At 44.4% G+C, this 15,459-nt stretch overlaps 1 protein-coding gene across 1 annotated transcript in view; it reads left to right on the top strand.

Moving 5' to 3' along the window:
* The window catches only part of pip4p2 (phosphatidylinositol-4,5-bisphosphate 4-phosphatase 2), a 136,208-nt gene that overhangs the window by 75,855 nt on the left and 44,894 nt on the right, over positions 1-15,459 (top strand). Inside the window, exon 4 of the mRNA XM_072467996.1 lies at positions 5,566-5,689. Coding sequence (XP_072324097.1) covers positions 5,566-5,689 — 124 coding nt within the window. The remainder of the gene's footprint in view (positions 1-5,565; positions 5,690-15,459) is intronic.

Below are 15,459 nucleotides of genomic sequence, written 5' to 3'. Positions count from 1 at the left end.
CCATCCTGACTCCAGCGTCTTCACATTTGTGAGGCCTGGGGTTGGAGTGTCCAGAATCGACAGCCTCTACATTTCAAGGGCGTACCTGCCCCATGTCCCGACGGCCTCTGTGCAGCAGGTGCCGTGCTCAGACCACTATCTGGTGTGGGCAGGGTCGTCCTGTCTCACGCTCAGTCCACGTACTGGCATTTTAACCTGCTGCCGGAGGACGAGCGTTTCCTGGGCTCGTTACGTCACTTCTGGACCGGCTGGAGAAGGAAGTGGGGAGGCTTCCCCTCCTTGAGGCTATGGTGGGACGTGGGCAAGTCTCGCGTGCGTACCTTCTGTCAGGAGTATGCGAGGGGGTCGACAATGAGGTGGAAATCCAGGGTCGAGGAATTGGAAAAGGAGATGCTTGACCCGGAGTCACGTCTCGGTCAGCCCGATGAGGACCCGGCCCTGCGGCTGGTGTACAGAGAGAAGAAGGGCACGCTGCGGGACCTGCAACTTGTCGGGTCCCGGGGCGCGTATGTGAGGTAACGGATCCAGATCCTCACTGACATGGACCGCGGCTCCCCCTTCTACTTGCTGGAAAAACGGCCCGGCGTCCGTCAGCAGCTCCTTCCACTGCTGGCTGACAATGGGTCCCTCGTCTCAGATCTGGAGGAGGTTTGGGCCCAAATTCGAAGCTTCTACGCCGCTCTCTTCACTCTGGATCCGTCCAGCGAGGATGCTTGCCGAACTTTGTGGGAGGACCTGCTGCGGGTCGGCCCAGAGGGCGCCGGGAGTCTTGATATCCCTATGAGCCTCGGGGAGCTGACCGGCGCGCTTGACAGCCTGTCCAGGGGCAAAACCCCAGGGCTGGATGGGCTGACCGTGGAGCTCTTCCAGGTGTACTGGGACATCCTGGAGAGCAACTATGCGGGTGTCCTGGGGGAAAGTATCGCGACTGGGGAGATGTCCCTCTCATGGCGCAGAGCCACCATTACCTTGCTGCCAAAGAGGGAGGGGTCTCCGCCATCTTAAAAACTGGTCCGGGACCGAGTCCATCATTCCCAGAGGGTTGGTGTGTCTATGTTACATGTTTTAGGCTGCACTCCCTTTTTAGTTTTCTAACCAATCTTTTGCTGGAGTTTTCTTTGCACTTCAGCCCCACGCTCCTGATCTACGGGCACCCGGTGCGGAGAAGGGTGGGGAAGGCAGAGGACCTCCTTGTGAACCTGCTCCTGGGCCTGGTGAAGCGGGCCATTTATAGGTCCAGCGGGCAACTGCGGGGGTCGTCCAGCAAGACTGTCTGCCCCTCTTCCGCGGCTACATTCGCTGCCGGGTGTCCCTGGAAAGGGAGCATGCGGTGTCCACGGGCACCATCGAGGCCTTCCGTGCCTGGTGGGCACCGCAGGGGTTGGGGTGCTGTATTGACCCCTTTAACTGCACTCTTATTTGATGTTTTTAAGTTTCCATTGATCTTTGTTATGTTCGGGCAGTGCCCCTAACAGGAGCGGTCCTTTTTTGCTTTGTATCTGTTTGTTTCCTTTCTTTTTTGTTGGTGCACTTCAAAAGAGTGGCCAATCCACCTAACCTGCACATCTTTGGATTGTGGGAGGAAACCAGAGCTCCCGGAGGAAACCCATGTAGACACTGGTGGAATGTTTGTGTGGAGTTTGTACAGTCGTCCAAGGTTGGAATCGAACCCAGGTCCCTGGCACTAAGGCAACACTGCTGACTACTGTGCCACCCATGTGCCACCGTGTCACCAACCTCTACCAACATTGTCCTGGATTGAATCATCTACTCCAGTTAGTTTAATGAGCATGCGGTCAAGTAAATTTTTTCCATGTATTGATTCTCTTGCAGACAGCTACAGGCCTAGTCTGGAAGCCGATGTTCTTCAGGACTCGTCCAGCTCAGTAAACAGTAGTGCTATTGAGCCCCTCTTGGTAATGGAAATCGAAGTCCCCCAACCAATGTCAACTATTTGCCCTTTCTCTTCTCAAGTGCTACTTCCAAGTTGTGTTCAACATGGATGAGTATTGATTCATCAGCCAAAGGAGGGCAGGAGGTGGTAATTGGCAGATTGCATCTTTGACCATGTTTGGCCTGATACTGTGAGATTTTATGATATCCAGAGGCAATGTTGATGATTCCCATGGCCATTCTTCACAGCTGTTTACCACTGTGCTGCCACCCCTGGTGTTCATTGTACACTAATTATGGTTAATTGTATTCCAGTGTTGGGCATAACTGGGGATTAATATGTGCCACGATAAATAGAAGGAGACTAAAACTGTAACTTTGTTATGTAATGCATGCTTGTAATGTGTAACTCTCTAAATATATGTTTACAGAAGGTTTGAAAGATTTGCTCCAGTTCTGTCCTTCAGCTGGGCTGGCATTCTGGAGTATAGCATGGCCTGCCATGTGTAACTTACCAGGAGATATTGATTGAGAAGTCTGGAACGTTGGCAGAGTGATTTTATTCAGTGAGTTTGACTGTCTGGCTGTTGCTTGATAGCTGAAACAGTTCTCTCAATCAAGTCTCCAAGTGTCAGTGAGGAGGACTTTGCACGGTCCTGTGGACTGTGTGGCTTTGTCTTGTTTGATACCCTGGTTGATACTCGATTTCTTGTCTGGTTTTTCTTTATCTTTAGTCTTTATCTTAGCGGTTTGATACTTGCTTGAGTGACTTGTTTGATAATTTTATCAGGCAGCTAGAGAGTCAACAATATTGTTGTGGATATATTTTTTCATTCCTTCATGGGACGTGGGTGTCGGAGGCTATGCCAGCATTTATTGCCCCTTGAGGGGGCAGTTAAGAGTCAACCACATTTCTGTGGGTCTGAAGTCACACGTAGGCCAGACCTGTTAAGGACGGCAGATTTCCTTCCCTAAAGGACATTAGTGAACCAGATGGGTTTTTACGTCAATCAACAATGTTTTCCTGGTCATCATTTTAATTCCAAATTTTTTTCTTTATTGAATTCAAATTTCACCATCTGCAGTTGTGGGATTTGAACCTGGGTCCCCAGAGCATGTCTCTGGTTTACTAATCCACTATGCCACCGCCTCCCCCTATTGAATCATATGTGGGCCAGACCAGGTAAGGATAGCAGATTTCCTTCCCTAAAAGACATTAGTGAATCAGCTGGATTTTTATATGAATTCAGTAGTTTTATGCTCCATTACTGAGAATAGCATTTTACCTACGTTATTGAACTGAAGTTAAATTGCCTCCAGTGGACTTTGAACTCATGTCTCTGGATCATTAGTCTAGGCCTCTGAATTACTAGTTCATTAACACAATATTTTGCTACTATGCCATTGCACTGCTTGATGCATGTGGAGACTAGGTAATATGGAGGAGCAACAAAATAATTTAGATACAGGTAATTTGTGCATAAGCATTTGTCCTATTGTCTCCTGTCTTTTCCTTGGATTGCACCTTGCCATGGTGGAGAGGCTTGAACATTCTGTTCATCCGGAGAGTAATGCTAGGGTCACCCGTGATGGTAAGGTTGGAGGGGATGAATCAGAGAAGGTGCAATCCAAAACAAGTCCTCCATGACTGATCAGGTGGAAGATACTCCCATGAGATCAACAGCTGCAAAGGCAGATGAAGGCTGCAGTAGTAGGGAGATCCCCAGTCATCGAGTTTCCCTCGGCGCTGGAACTGGACCTATGCTCTATGCTCAAGGCCCATGTGTCTGCTGATGTGCAACATTCCCGTGTTAAAAGATGCCCTGCATCAGGCATCTATCTAGAGGAAAGCAGCACATCCCACCACCCCCCACATTGACGAGCCGTGCGGTGAGAGATGATGGGGCAGGACCATGAGATCTGGAAGTCCCTAGCTTCGGACCTGCACATAGACAGTGAAGTTTGATTCAGTCGTCTCGTTCTTGGAATAGGAACAGGAATGTTTCAGCAGCTTTTTTCATGACTTGAGGAGCCCTCTTCAGGTTTCACTCTGTTCACTCCGCATGGGAAAAGTATGAGAAAAGGTGCCCCAGAAATAGCCTGCTCCGTCTCCATCTTGGCTAGAAAAGCACATCCAGCAGGCTCACCTACCTGCGGTCAGAAAATCAAAGTTAAACTCTGGTATTTTGGAACCTGGAATGTATGAACCCGCCTGAATAATGAGCAAATACACCTGCAAAAATGGGGTACATCGCTCGTGGAACTTCACTATACTTCCATCTCCACTAAAAGAGAAACTCCAAACCATGCTGGACAGAAGCATGCTGAAGCATTGGTCTCAGCCTCAATGTCAAGAAGACTCTTAAGTCCTTTACCTTCCCTTCCCAGGGCAAGATCCAGTCTCGCCCTCCAATGGAGAAACCCTACAAAACGTGGAACATTTTCCTCTTGTCCAACCTGTGAGTGCTGCTTTCAGATGCCCAACGGGGTGGTACGGTGGCACAGTGGTTCGTTCTGCTGCCTCACAGCTCCAGGGCCCGGGTTCAATTCCGGCCTCGGGTAACTGTCTGTGTGGAGTTTGCACATTCTACCCGTGTCTGCGAGGGTTTCCTCCAGGTGCTCCGGTTTCCCCTCTCAGTCTAAAGATGTGCAAGTTAGGTGGATTGGCCATGCTAAATTGCCCCTTAGTGTCCACAAAGGTTAGGTAGGTGGGGTTACTGAGTTACAGGGAGGGTGGAGGCGTGGGATTAAGTAGGGTGCTGTTTCCAACAGCTAGTGTGGACTCAATGGCCAAATGGCCTCCTTGTGCACTGTAAATTCTATGATTGTATGAGAATGAGAGACTTTTCCGACTACGACATCCCTGTGCTTAGGATGTCAGAGTCCCAACTGCCAAAGCAAATCATCTTCGCCCAGCTCAAATAAGGCTCCCGAACAAGAGGAGGATAAAAGAAGTCCTTCAAAGGCATCCTAAGGCTTTCCTCAAGAAATGCAACATGGACATCAATGACTAGGAGAGTCCTACTCAGAAGAGACCTACTTGGCGGAACCTCCTAATTGAAGGGGCGCAATTCCTCGAGGACATCCGATGGTAAGTGGAGGAAAATTGCCTGAGAATGAAATACCAGTGATCTGAAGTCTACAAACTGACCCACTTCCCGGAAACACCTGCCAAGTGTACGGTTGAAGATGTGGCTCTCCGATGCGGCTCGTCAGCTATGCGAGGACCCATAGAACCCATGACCAGTAACACAAACTGGACAATCATACCTGTTAGCGAGTGATCGCTGAAGAAGATTATCTCCTGAGTTAAGAAAGCCAAAATTGTTCAGAAAGGCTTGAATACTGTTGATACACTTAGTTCAGTGCTCGCATTCCAGGATTAGTTGTGAGGTGCCAGTATACTATATTAGGCACAGCAGCTGATTCTATTCTTATTCCCAATGCAATTAAAGATTATTTCAAGCAAATGTACGAATTGTAATCTGGAAAAAACTAAAAGCAGCATTAGTTGTCATTTTTACATAATTTATTTATTGTTGAACTAAATTTTGGGATTTGTGAATTTTATGCAAAGGAATCATTCCATAACAATGGCCATAACAAGTGATAAATGTTGTGAGAGCTGTGAGATCATTATGCAATATCTAATACAGCACTTGTTTCCCACAGCAGACGCATAATTAATTTGGGTCCAGTAATGCTGATACCAGAAGAACAACCTGCTCAGCCTGCCCTACCAGTGCAACCTGAAGGCACACGTGTGGTGTGTGGACATTGTGGGAATACCTTTCTGGTACGTTTGCAGCTACTAACTGAATTGATGACTTTGAATACGGTCTGTCAACTCAAGTATTCATTCGGAAAACTTACCTATGAACTAAATTATCCCCCCCCCCCCCTCCCCCCCCCAGCTCATTTACTTAGTTTGATTAGCGCACATTCACTGCACAATAAGTAGACATTGTGAACTTTTTTCAGTATTGTGTGTCCAGATGTGTGCTGCTGGTAGGGCCAAACGCTTTAACTTGCAAACTATTTGATGTACAAGGTTTGGCTTAATGATTACTGCATTTTGCAAAAATTAATATTTCAGAGAATGGGGGCATCACTGGCAAGGCCAGCATTTGTTGCCCATCCATAATTGCCCTTTAACTGAGAGACTTGCTGGGCCATTTCAGAGGGCAGTTAAGAGACAATCAGGTAAGGGCGGCAGATTTCCTTCCCTAAAGGGCATTAGTGAACCAAATGGGTTTTTACAACAATTAACCATGGTTTCATGATCACTATTACGAACACTAGCTTTTCAATTCCCAATTAATTATTGAACATTCCACCAGCTCACGTGGTGGGACTTGGTGCAGGATTTTAGCCTGGCCTCTGGATTACTCGTCCAGTGACATTACCACCAAGCCACCATCTCCTAAATCCAGTAGCGTGACTGCTGATTCCCTCCAAAAACATTTGGATTAATTTCACGATTGGGCATTTCAAAAATTAAACCGCAAGCCACCATATTCTGCACAAAACATTATATTGTGAGACACCCCACTTCTCGAGGCCCCAAATAATTACACAATCATAGATTGGTATTATGATCCCAGACCTAATTTTGTAAGCAAAAGAGAAAATTCTGGAAAATCTCAGCAGGTCTGGTAGCATCTGTAGGGAGAGAAAAGAGCTGACGTTTCGAGTCCAGATGACCCTTTGTCAAAGTGGAGTCGCATGGCCACTGAGTGTGTCTTTCAGGATGCGGCGAGAACAGCAGTTCAAAGAATGTTGTATATCCTGGGTCATCCGGACTCAAAACGCGAGCTCTTCTCTCTCCCTACAGATGCTGCCAGACCTGCTGAGCTTTTCCAGCATTTTCTCTTTTGGTTTCAGATTCCAGCATCCGCAGTAATTTGCTTTTATCCTTAGTTTTGTAAGACAGTGAGGAAAGGATATCTCACTCCAGGAGCTATGGTATATTAAAACAAACTTTATTACTTTACACAGAATTAAAACATCTTTAACATTACACAAAAAAAATAGCTTACAATTACCCTTAAACAATGTTAATCAATACAGTCACACAATAACCCAATGCCTCTAATTAACTACTCCGGGAACTACTGTGGCTAAAAATCCAGTGGAAAGTCAAACAACTGAGATGTTGCAAGAAGTATATTCGGGAGTTTTTCCTAATTGTGTGGTAACCACATCAAAAAGCCATAGTTTGAGACAGGAGGAAGAGAACTTGAGGAGTACTGATAGGGAGACTAAGGTTCAGTTGTCAGAAACCATGTTTGATCAGATGGTTAGTACAGAACATGAGCATGAGGTGGATGAAGCGGCTGTCTTTAGTTCAAGGAAGTTGAATTACAACAGAAAGATTGAGACATAAAGCTGTTGTATCACAAAGGATATACGGAAATGGAATCTGAGTGTATACCTGAGTGTTATTACATTAGAAATAATGTATTCATGAGAAAATGGAGACGTTTACATATTCAAACAGATGAGGAATGGGTAGAAGTTCATCAATTAGTATTACCGGTGGGTTATAGAAATGACATTTTACGGGTAGCGCATGAGGCCCAATAGGAGGTCATTTAGGAGTAAGGGAAACTCAAGCAAAAATACAAATACATTTTTATTGGCCTGGACTGCATAAGGATGTGGTTGAATTTTGCTGTGCTTGTCACATATGTCAGGTAATGGGGAAACCTCAGGTAGTAATCAAACCAGCATCTTTAACACCCATTCCAGCATTTTAAGAACCTTTTACTCGGGTCTCAATTGATTGTCTGGGATCCCTGCATAAAACAAAAAGTGGGAATCAGTATCTGTTGACCATAATGGATGTATCTACTAGATTTTAGGAGGCAATTCTATTAAGAAACATTCATCTGAGAGGGTTGTAGAGGAGTTAATCAAATTTTTTTATAGATACGGATTACCAAAAGAAATTCATCAGGAGACCAATTTTATGTCTGTTGTTCAAGAAAGGTATTGATGGATTAGGAATAAAGCAGTTTAACTCAACGGCGTACCATCTGGAATTACGAGGGGCATTAAGATGATATCAAACTCTAAAGATCATGTTGAGGGCCGATAGTCAGGAATATCCAGAGGATTGGAAAAATAATTCCATCTGTATTATTTGCAATTAGGGATACACCTAATGAATCAACTAAATTCAGTCCATTCAAATTGATTTTTGGTCACTGAGGTGAGAGGACTTAAATTGATGACCGAGAAATTGGTGAGTCAACGGTCGGAGACTACGTTGAACTATGTGTCAAACCTTAGGGAGAGATTACCTAGGGCTGATGAGATGGCTAGGAAATATTTAAAATTTGTCACATGAGATGAAAAAAGAGGCGGTAAGAAATCAATAATTTGTAGTGTGGAGAAAGTACCAGTATTACCAATAGTAGGTGAACCATTAAAAGCAAGATTTAGTGGGCCTTACCAAATTGAAAGGAAATTAATTGAGATGAGTTATTTGATAAGAACGCCAGACAGAAGGGAAACTAGAGTGTGACATGTCAAAAGGTATTTGGATACAGAAGGAAAGAAGGAGGAAATATTTGTTTTACTCAAGGATAAATCCAGACGATTCTAAATTTGACATTTCTCAAATTAAATTGAATAGTAAGGAAGTATTTTAAAAAATGGAATAAATTGAGTTATCTTTTGGAAGAAAATCAAAATGATCTAAAAGAATTATTACAGTCACATAGAGCTGTATTTGGGAATAAATTGGGAAGTACAAAAGTAATTTTAGGTGACGTAGATATAGGAAATGCTAATCTCAATCAACAACATTCATACAAGCTCAATCCACTAAAAACAAACTCACTGATTGTCATGGTAGCAAAACCGATTGAACATAACAATCATATGTGGACTATAGAAAGGTCAACGCAGTTACAAAGTCAAATTCGTACCCTATTCCTCGTTTGGAAGACTGTTGAAAAGATGGGAAAAGCACATTTTGTTACCAAACGTTACTTAAAGGATATTGGCAAGTACTTTTTTCAGACAGGGCGAAGGAAGTTTTGGCTTTTGTGACACCAAATGGTCTGTACCAATTTAAGTCATGCCATTTGGAATGAAGAATGCACCAATCACATTTCAAAGATTAACCAACAAGGTAATCTTGGTCTAAACAATTGTGCAGTATACATTGACGATTTGATGGTGTTCAGTGAAACATGGAAGGAGCATTTGGAACATTTAAAACAATTATTTAATCGATTAAAGGAAGCTGGTTTGGTGGTAAATTTGGCTGAGCAAATTTGCAAATTCACCTTCTTAGGCCATACCTTTGGACATGGTCAGATGGCTCCACTGAATGTGAAGATGAAAGCTATTGGAGAATTACCATCAACTAGGAGAGATGCACTGAGATTTCTGAGGATGAGTAGTTTCTACCAGAAAGTCATGCCACATTTCAGCAGCGTGCTTGTTCCCCTGACTGAACTTCTTTAAAATAAAAACACAAAATTAAACACACAACTTCAGCGGACGTCAATGTCAGGAGGCATTCGATAATGTGGAGGCTGTGTTAACCACCGCACCAGTATTGTTTGCACCTAATTATGCTGAACCATTTACGGTGGCAATTGATGCAAGTGATGTAGGTGTTGGTGATGTACTGCTGCAGGAAGATGATGAAGGAATTGAAAGGCCAATCGGGGATTTTTCTAGGAAACTCCACATTCACCAAAAGAAATATTCGACCAGCAACAGGAGACCTTGAGTTTTGAATGGCATTTTAACATTTATGTTAGGAACAATTTATCTGACACAATTGTATATACGGATCATGATCCATTAAATTTCTTGGACAAATTTAAAATACCAAATGCAACACTATTCAGATGGTGTTTATTATTACGTCTGTTTAATTTACGAATTGTACATGTGGCAGGAAGAGAAAATGTGATTGCTGATTTATTCATGTGGATGTTTGCCTTTTTATAAATGTAAAATGATAGATCATATAGAGTACAAGATATATGTAATCTTAAAAAATGTAATCTTAAGAAATGTTTAACGTTTAAAGGCTTTTAGAAAAATGAAGCCATCTGTTTACATTGGTGCATTTTTTTTAAGGGAGAGGTATGACGATTGGAAGACTTTAAGAACATTGGATTCTAAGTATTGTGCAATTTAAGGGCTAAAAGCCCGGGGTTAGAGCTTATTTTACTGCAATGATCGGTTTTAAAAAAAAGAATTCTGTTTTGCTGGGCCCGCGTGCTTCTGGCAGCCAGAAAGTGAAATTGACAAAGAAATGTGTTTTTCAATCTGGATTAATGGTCTGTGGTTTGACAGGGAAAGTCCCTGGGTAGTTAATGTGCTTTGCAGCCTGCAGAGATAATTTGTCTAGTTTGGGGAGATGAGGTCATTGCTTGGAGGAGCCAAGGAATGCAGAGAGACATTATTTGTTAAAAAGCTTTAGAGAAGGGTTTTTTAGAGACATCTTTGGAGAGAGGAGCTGAATTCTGATCTGCCTGATGCGGAGTCCACAATCCACACACAAAGCAAGATAGATTGAGAGCTGTATATTTATTTTCTTGACGTTTAATGGGAATTGAGTAGTAGTAATAGTGTTTAAGGTGTAAATTGTAAGCTGTATCTTTTGGGTATGAAGTTAAAAATATTAATGTACTCATAATAAAATTTTGTTTTAAAAAATAACCAAGCCCGATTTCTTGATGCCAGCTCTCTCCGAGTGAATCATTCTTTCCGCGCAAATAAACTAAGGTATTGGGATTTCGGTCCAGTATCCTAGCCACTGTTGCACTTTGGTCTGGGATCATAATAATTCTCATGAGTAGGGAAAGCCTCAACCCTGGAACCATTCTCATAATTATTTTTTGTACCTTCTCTAAAGACTTCAAATCCTTCTTAAAATGTGATGCCCAGTATTGGGGACACAACTCCAGTAGAGGCCGAGCCAGTGCTTTATAAAAGTTCCCCAGAGCTAATAGCTCCCTTGTTTTTGTATTCTGTTCCCTGATATGTAAATTCCATAACCCTTTGTCTTTTTAATCACTTTTCAACATGCACTGCCCACTAACCTTCAACAATTTGTGCATTTGTCCCCTCAACTGCTTTAGAATTTACCCTTGAGCTTGTATGGCTGTCCTCGTTCTTCCAACCAAAATGTATCACTTTCACATATCTGCATTGAATTTCATCTGCTACATGTCCACCTATTTGTTCTTGAAGTCTATCACTATCCTCCTCACAGTTAAAAGTACTTCAAAGATTTGTGCCATCTGCAAATTTTGAAATGTTTGAAATGTTGTCTTGTCATTGTGCGCAATTCTCCCAGCCCCGCCCCGGGCCGGAGAATCGGCGCAACCGCGCCACGCCACCCCGATGCCAGCGCGCGATTCTTCGAGGTGCGGAGAATCGGCGTCATTTGCGCCAGCACGTTTGCCGCACCGGCGGTCGCTGTCCGCGGCCGGGCCGACGATTCTCCGGCCCGGATGGGCCGAGCGGCCGTGTGGAAACGGCAGAGTTCCGCCGGCGCCGTTCACTCCTGGGCGCTGCTGGCGGGAACTCTGCGTGAGGGGTTGGGGGGCGGCCTGTGGGGCGGGGAAAAGCGCTCTTTCACCGGGAGCCTCCAATGGGGTCTGGCCCGTGATCGGGGCTCACCGATCTGCGGGCCGGCCTCTCTCTTCGCCCCCTCCCCGCTCTCCCCGGGCCTACTTTGTTGCGCTTCCGGCCCCAGAACCCCCGCGCCATGTTGCTTCGGGGCCGGAGCGTTCCTCGAGTCTACTGCGCATGCGTCGGTTGGTACTTCGCCACCGCGCATGTGCGGGTTGGCGCCGCCCCCAGTCTGCGCCAGGATGTAAGGCTGGAGAGGCGTGAACCGCTCCTGTGCCATGCTGGCCCCCTGTGAGTGCCAGAAGCCCTACTGCCCGCGCCCGTTTCGCGCCGTCGTGAAATGCGACGGCTTTCGCGACGGCGCGGACACTTAATCCCGCGATCGTTGAATCGTGCCCATGATGTCAAGAAAAATGACAATCCAGTGCCCTGAGGAAATCCCACTATAAACTTCCTCCAGCCAGAAAGATTTAGCACTCCTTTGTTTCCTGTCTCTCAGCCAACTTTGTATCGATTCTGGCACTGTCCATTTTATTTACGGGCCTCACACTTTGCTGAAGTGGCAGTTTATCAAACACCTTTTAGAAATGTATTTACACCTCACTACACTGAGAAACCCCCCTCTGTGGCCTCCACAAAAACTCTAGTTAGTTAAACACGAAATAAAAACAAAATGCTGGAAATACTCAGGTAAAAACAGCATCTGTGGTGAGAAACAGTAACATGTTTCAGGTCAAGATGACCTTTCGTCAGTTCGGAGTGTTCTTGTTTTTATTTCAGATTTCCAATATCCGCCATGCTTTACTTTTGTATTCGTTAGACATGCCTTTAACAAACCCTTGCTGGCTTTCCTTAATTAATCCACACTAGTCCGAGTGACGTAATTTTGTCCCGGATTACAGTTTCTATAAGTAGTTCCGCCACTAAGGTTAAATTGACTGGTCTGTTTTGTTATACATACATTTACGTTTATAAAACAATACCAACAGTTAATTTTTGAGATTTCCTTTCTCTTCAGCATTTGTTTTAAGCCAGCAAGGTCAATCCATGAACTTTCCTCACTCACTTTTTGTAGAGCGTACTTTGTACCACAATAAATTAATATTGCCATAAAATTCAATGAGTATTGTTGCGACACCCTGGCTGGCGCGTAATCAATTCTAGCCCCACTTGACCCGGAGTTGCAACACAATTGAACACGGTAGCACAGTGGTTAGCACTGTTTCTTTACAGCGCCAGGGATCCAGGTTCAATTCCTGGCTTGGGTCACTGTCTGTCCGAAGTCTGTATGTTCTCCCCGTATCTGCATGGGTTTCCTCCGGGTGCTCCGGTTTCCTCCCACAAGTCCTGAAAGATGTGCTTGTTAGGTGAATTGGACATTCTGAATTCTCCCTCCGTGTACCCGAACAGGTGTGGCGACTAGGGGCTTTTCACAGTAACTTCATTGCAGTGTTAATGTAAGCCTCCTTGTGACAATAATAAAGATTATTAATATAATTCTTATTATTAATCAATAATTCTTAGAAAAATACCCAAAGTCTTTAACCCTTGTCTGCCCAATAATTATAGTCGCCAGGTTTGTAAATTTAAACACAATTACTTTACAAAATAACTATAATGAAATATGCAACAAAAACAACTGGTTAACTATTATCTAATTCCTAACCCCCTTCCCCCACTTTAATTTGCCCCCCCATCAACTCTATATACACACACACACAAGACCGACAAACACAGATGGAAGAGAGGGGTGAAAATCATATGTAAAAGGATAGAGTCTTTGTTTCAGGTGTTGTTTCTAACACCTTTGCTTCAGGCCAGGCTTTCAGTTCGAGGTTTTCACTGTAGATTCAGTTAGGTTTCTGCAGTTTCAGAAATGCATCAACTCGCTGGTAGCCTTTCAGGAGAAGGAGCAAATCCTTGTCCCAGCACTTCCAGGAATCAAATTAAGCTCCTTAGGTCTCTGAAACTCCTTCAACTCGAGCAGAACCCAATCACCACCTGTTACGAGGCAGAATACAACCTTTTGGCCAAATCATTAGCCATCAGCTGATCAATCAAACCGAGTCCCACCCCATCTCTTGGGTAGCGAAAAGTCTTGGTATTGCTGTCCAAAGCTGGCAACACCATACATTATGTTGAGTTCCTCCGCTCTGCTGCTTGACATTATGCATCTATGGCTCAAAATGATAATTGCAAAACTAAAGGGGAAATAAGGGAATCAACTGGAAGGATCTTTACCGTATACAAACGTCAGTATGCCCGCTGTACAGAATCTTAACATTTTTGACAAATAGAATTCCATATTCACTGCCAGTGTTTAGCAACAAAAGTATTTATAACAACCCTTTTTATTTTTTAAGCTTCCAAAGCTGATGGACATTTCCCATCGTCACCCATTAAATATATCGGCCCAAATCTTCCAATATTAGGGAGTAGCAAATGTCTATGATGTGCCTCTGGAGCCTAAGGCAGCCCACAAGCACGCGTGCAAAACTTGCACAGGAAGGTTAAACTTCCAATTGCTGTTTTTATGCTATCTGTGATTTGCTATAACAGTGGGATCAGATAGTCAGAACTACAGAAATTGGGCTGTTTACCCCATAGCTATTCTGGTTTTTCAACTGATTTACTTCAAGCTTTTCATGGCAGGGGTGAAGCCTGCTCAGGAGTGTACCTCTGTAAACAAATCGGCTGGGTTGTCAAAGCCTTTGGCATCCATGGCAACCACAACAGTGCTCACCTCTGACCTAACTGGAGCTTTATCAGGGTGTACGAGGGAGGCTGGACCATTGTTCGGTGTACGTGGGGGAGGGGGAGGGGGGGCGTGGGGAAGAGAGAGGAGGCTGGACCATTGTTGGGGGAGTGGAAGTGAGTGAATATTGTCAGAGGGGAATGGAGCTTGGAATATTGTTTAGCAGTGAAATGGATGAGTATTAGCGATGGGGGGTGAACATTGGTGAGGGGGAGTTAGCGTTATTGGACTGTGAGTGGGTTGAACATTGTCTGAGGTTGAGGATTTCCGTGAGGAGGGAGGTGAACATTGACAGGAGATGAGGGAGGGGTGAACATTTTGGAATTATCAGGGCTTGAGCGGCGGGAGTGAGCATTGCCGGAGGTGGGGGAGGGTTCAGCATTGTCCGAGAGGTGAGCACTGTCTGTGATGGGAAGTCTGTGATGTGTCGGGGTGGATAGGTCAATTTTAAATGGTGGAAGTTGGTGAAGAAGTGGTGTGTCGTCAGTTCATGATGATAAAGAGGGCGTGACTGGGCTGGAATTGCACCCTGTGCTATGCCTCCCGACTCTCGCTGAATTTTTGCTGGAGCTGTCACCAAAGCTGCAACGGTTGCAATATAAAATGGTAAATGTGCTGTTTAAATCGCAGTCAGCAGTGGGTGGACCCTCTGTCATTGACCAGAACATCGGGCCAGCTGGACTATAAATAACAGGATTCAAGGATTTTGTTGCTTGGTCAAAATCCTGGAATTCTTTCCTTAACAGCACTGTGGGTGTACCTATGTCTCAGGGACTGTAGTGGTTCAATAAGGCAGCTCACCACAACCTTCTCAAGGGCAACTCGGGATTGGTAATCAATGCTGGCCTAGCCAGTGCCACCCACACCGAAATGAATGAAAACAAACTATCATGCGGCATGTGAAGCATCACTCTTGATGATTAATTGCATTTTCTTTGAGTAACCTTGGGATGGGAACTCATTTTTCCAGATTATATTTTTTCCATATTGTATTTACCCTTGAAATATTCTCTATTTTAGGCTGTTTCATCATAGTACTTAATTCCAACACCTCAAAATTAACATCTGGTGAAACCAGAATGTCCACCTGGTTCAACTGACCAATTCAGCTTCACAATTGCTCTGTCTTTTTAGATACGACATCATCATTCTGTGAGGACTAGCACAATTTCCTGGGATGGGAATAACATTGTCTAAGTAGG

This window comes from Scyliorhinus torazame, chromosome 11 (genome assembly GCF_047496885.1).
Source record: "Scyliorhinus torazame isolate Kashiwa2021f chromosome 11, sScyTor2.1, whole genome shotgun sequence".
Classification (NCBI taxonomy): domain Eukaryota; kingdom Metazoa; phylum Chordata; class Chondrichthyes; order Carcharhiniformes; family Scyliorhinidae; genus Scyliorhinus; species Scyliorhinus torazame.
This window is presented reverse-complemented; position numbering and strand designations above follow the sequence as displayed.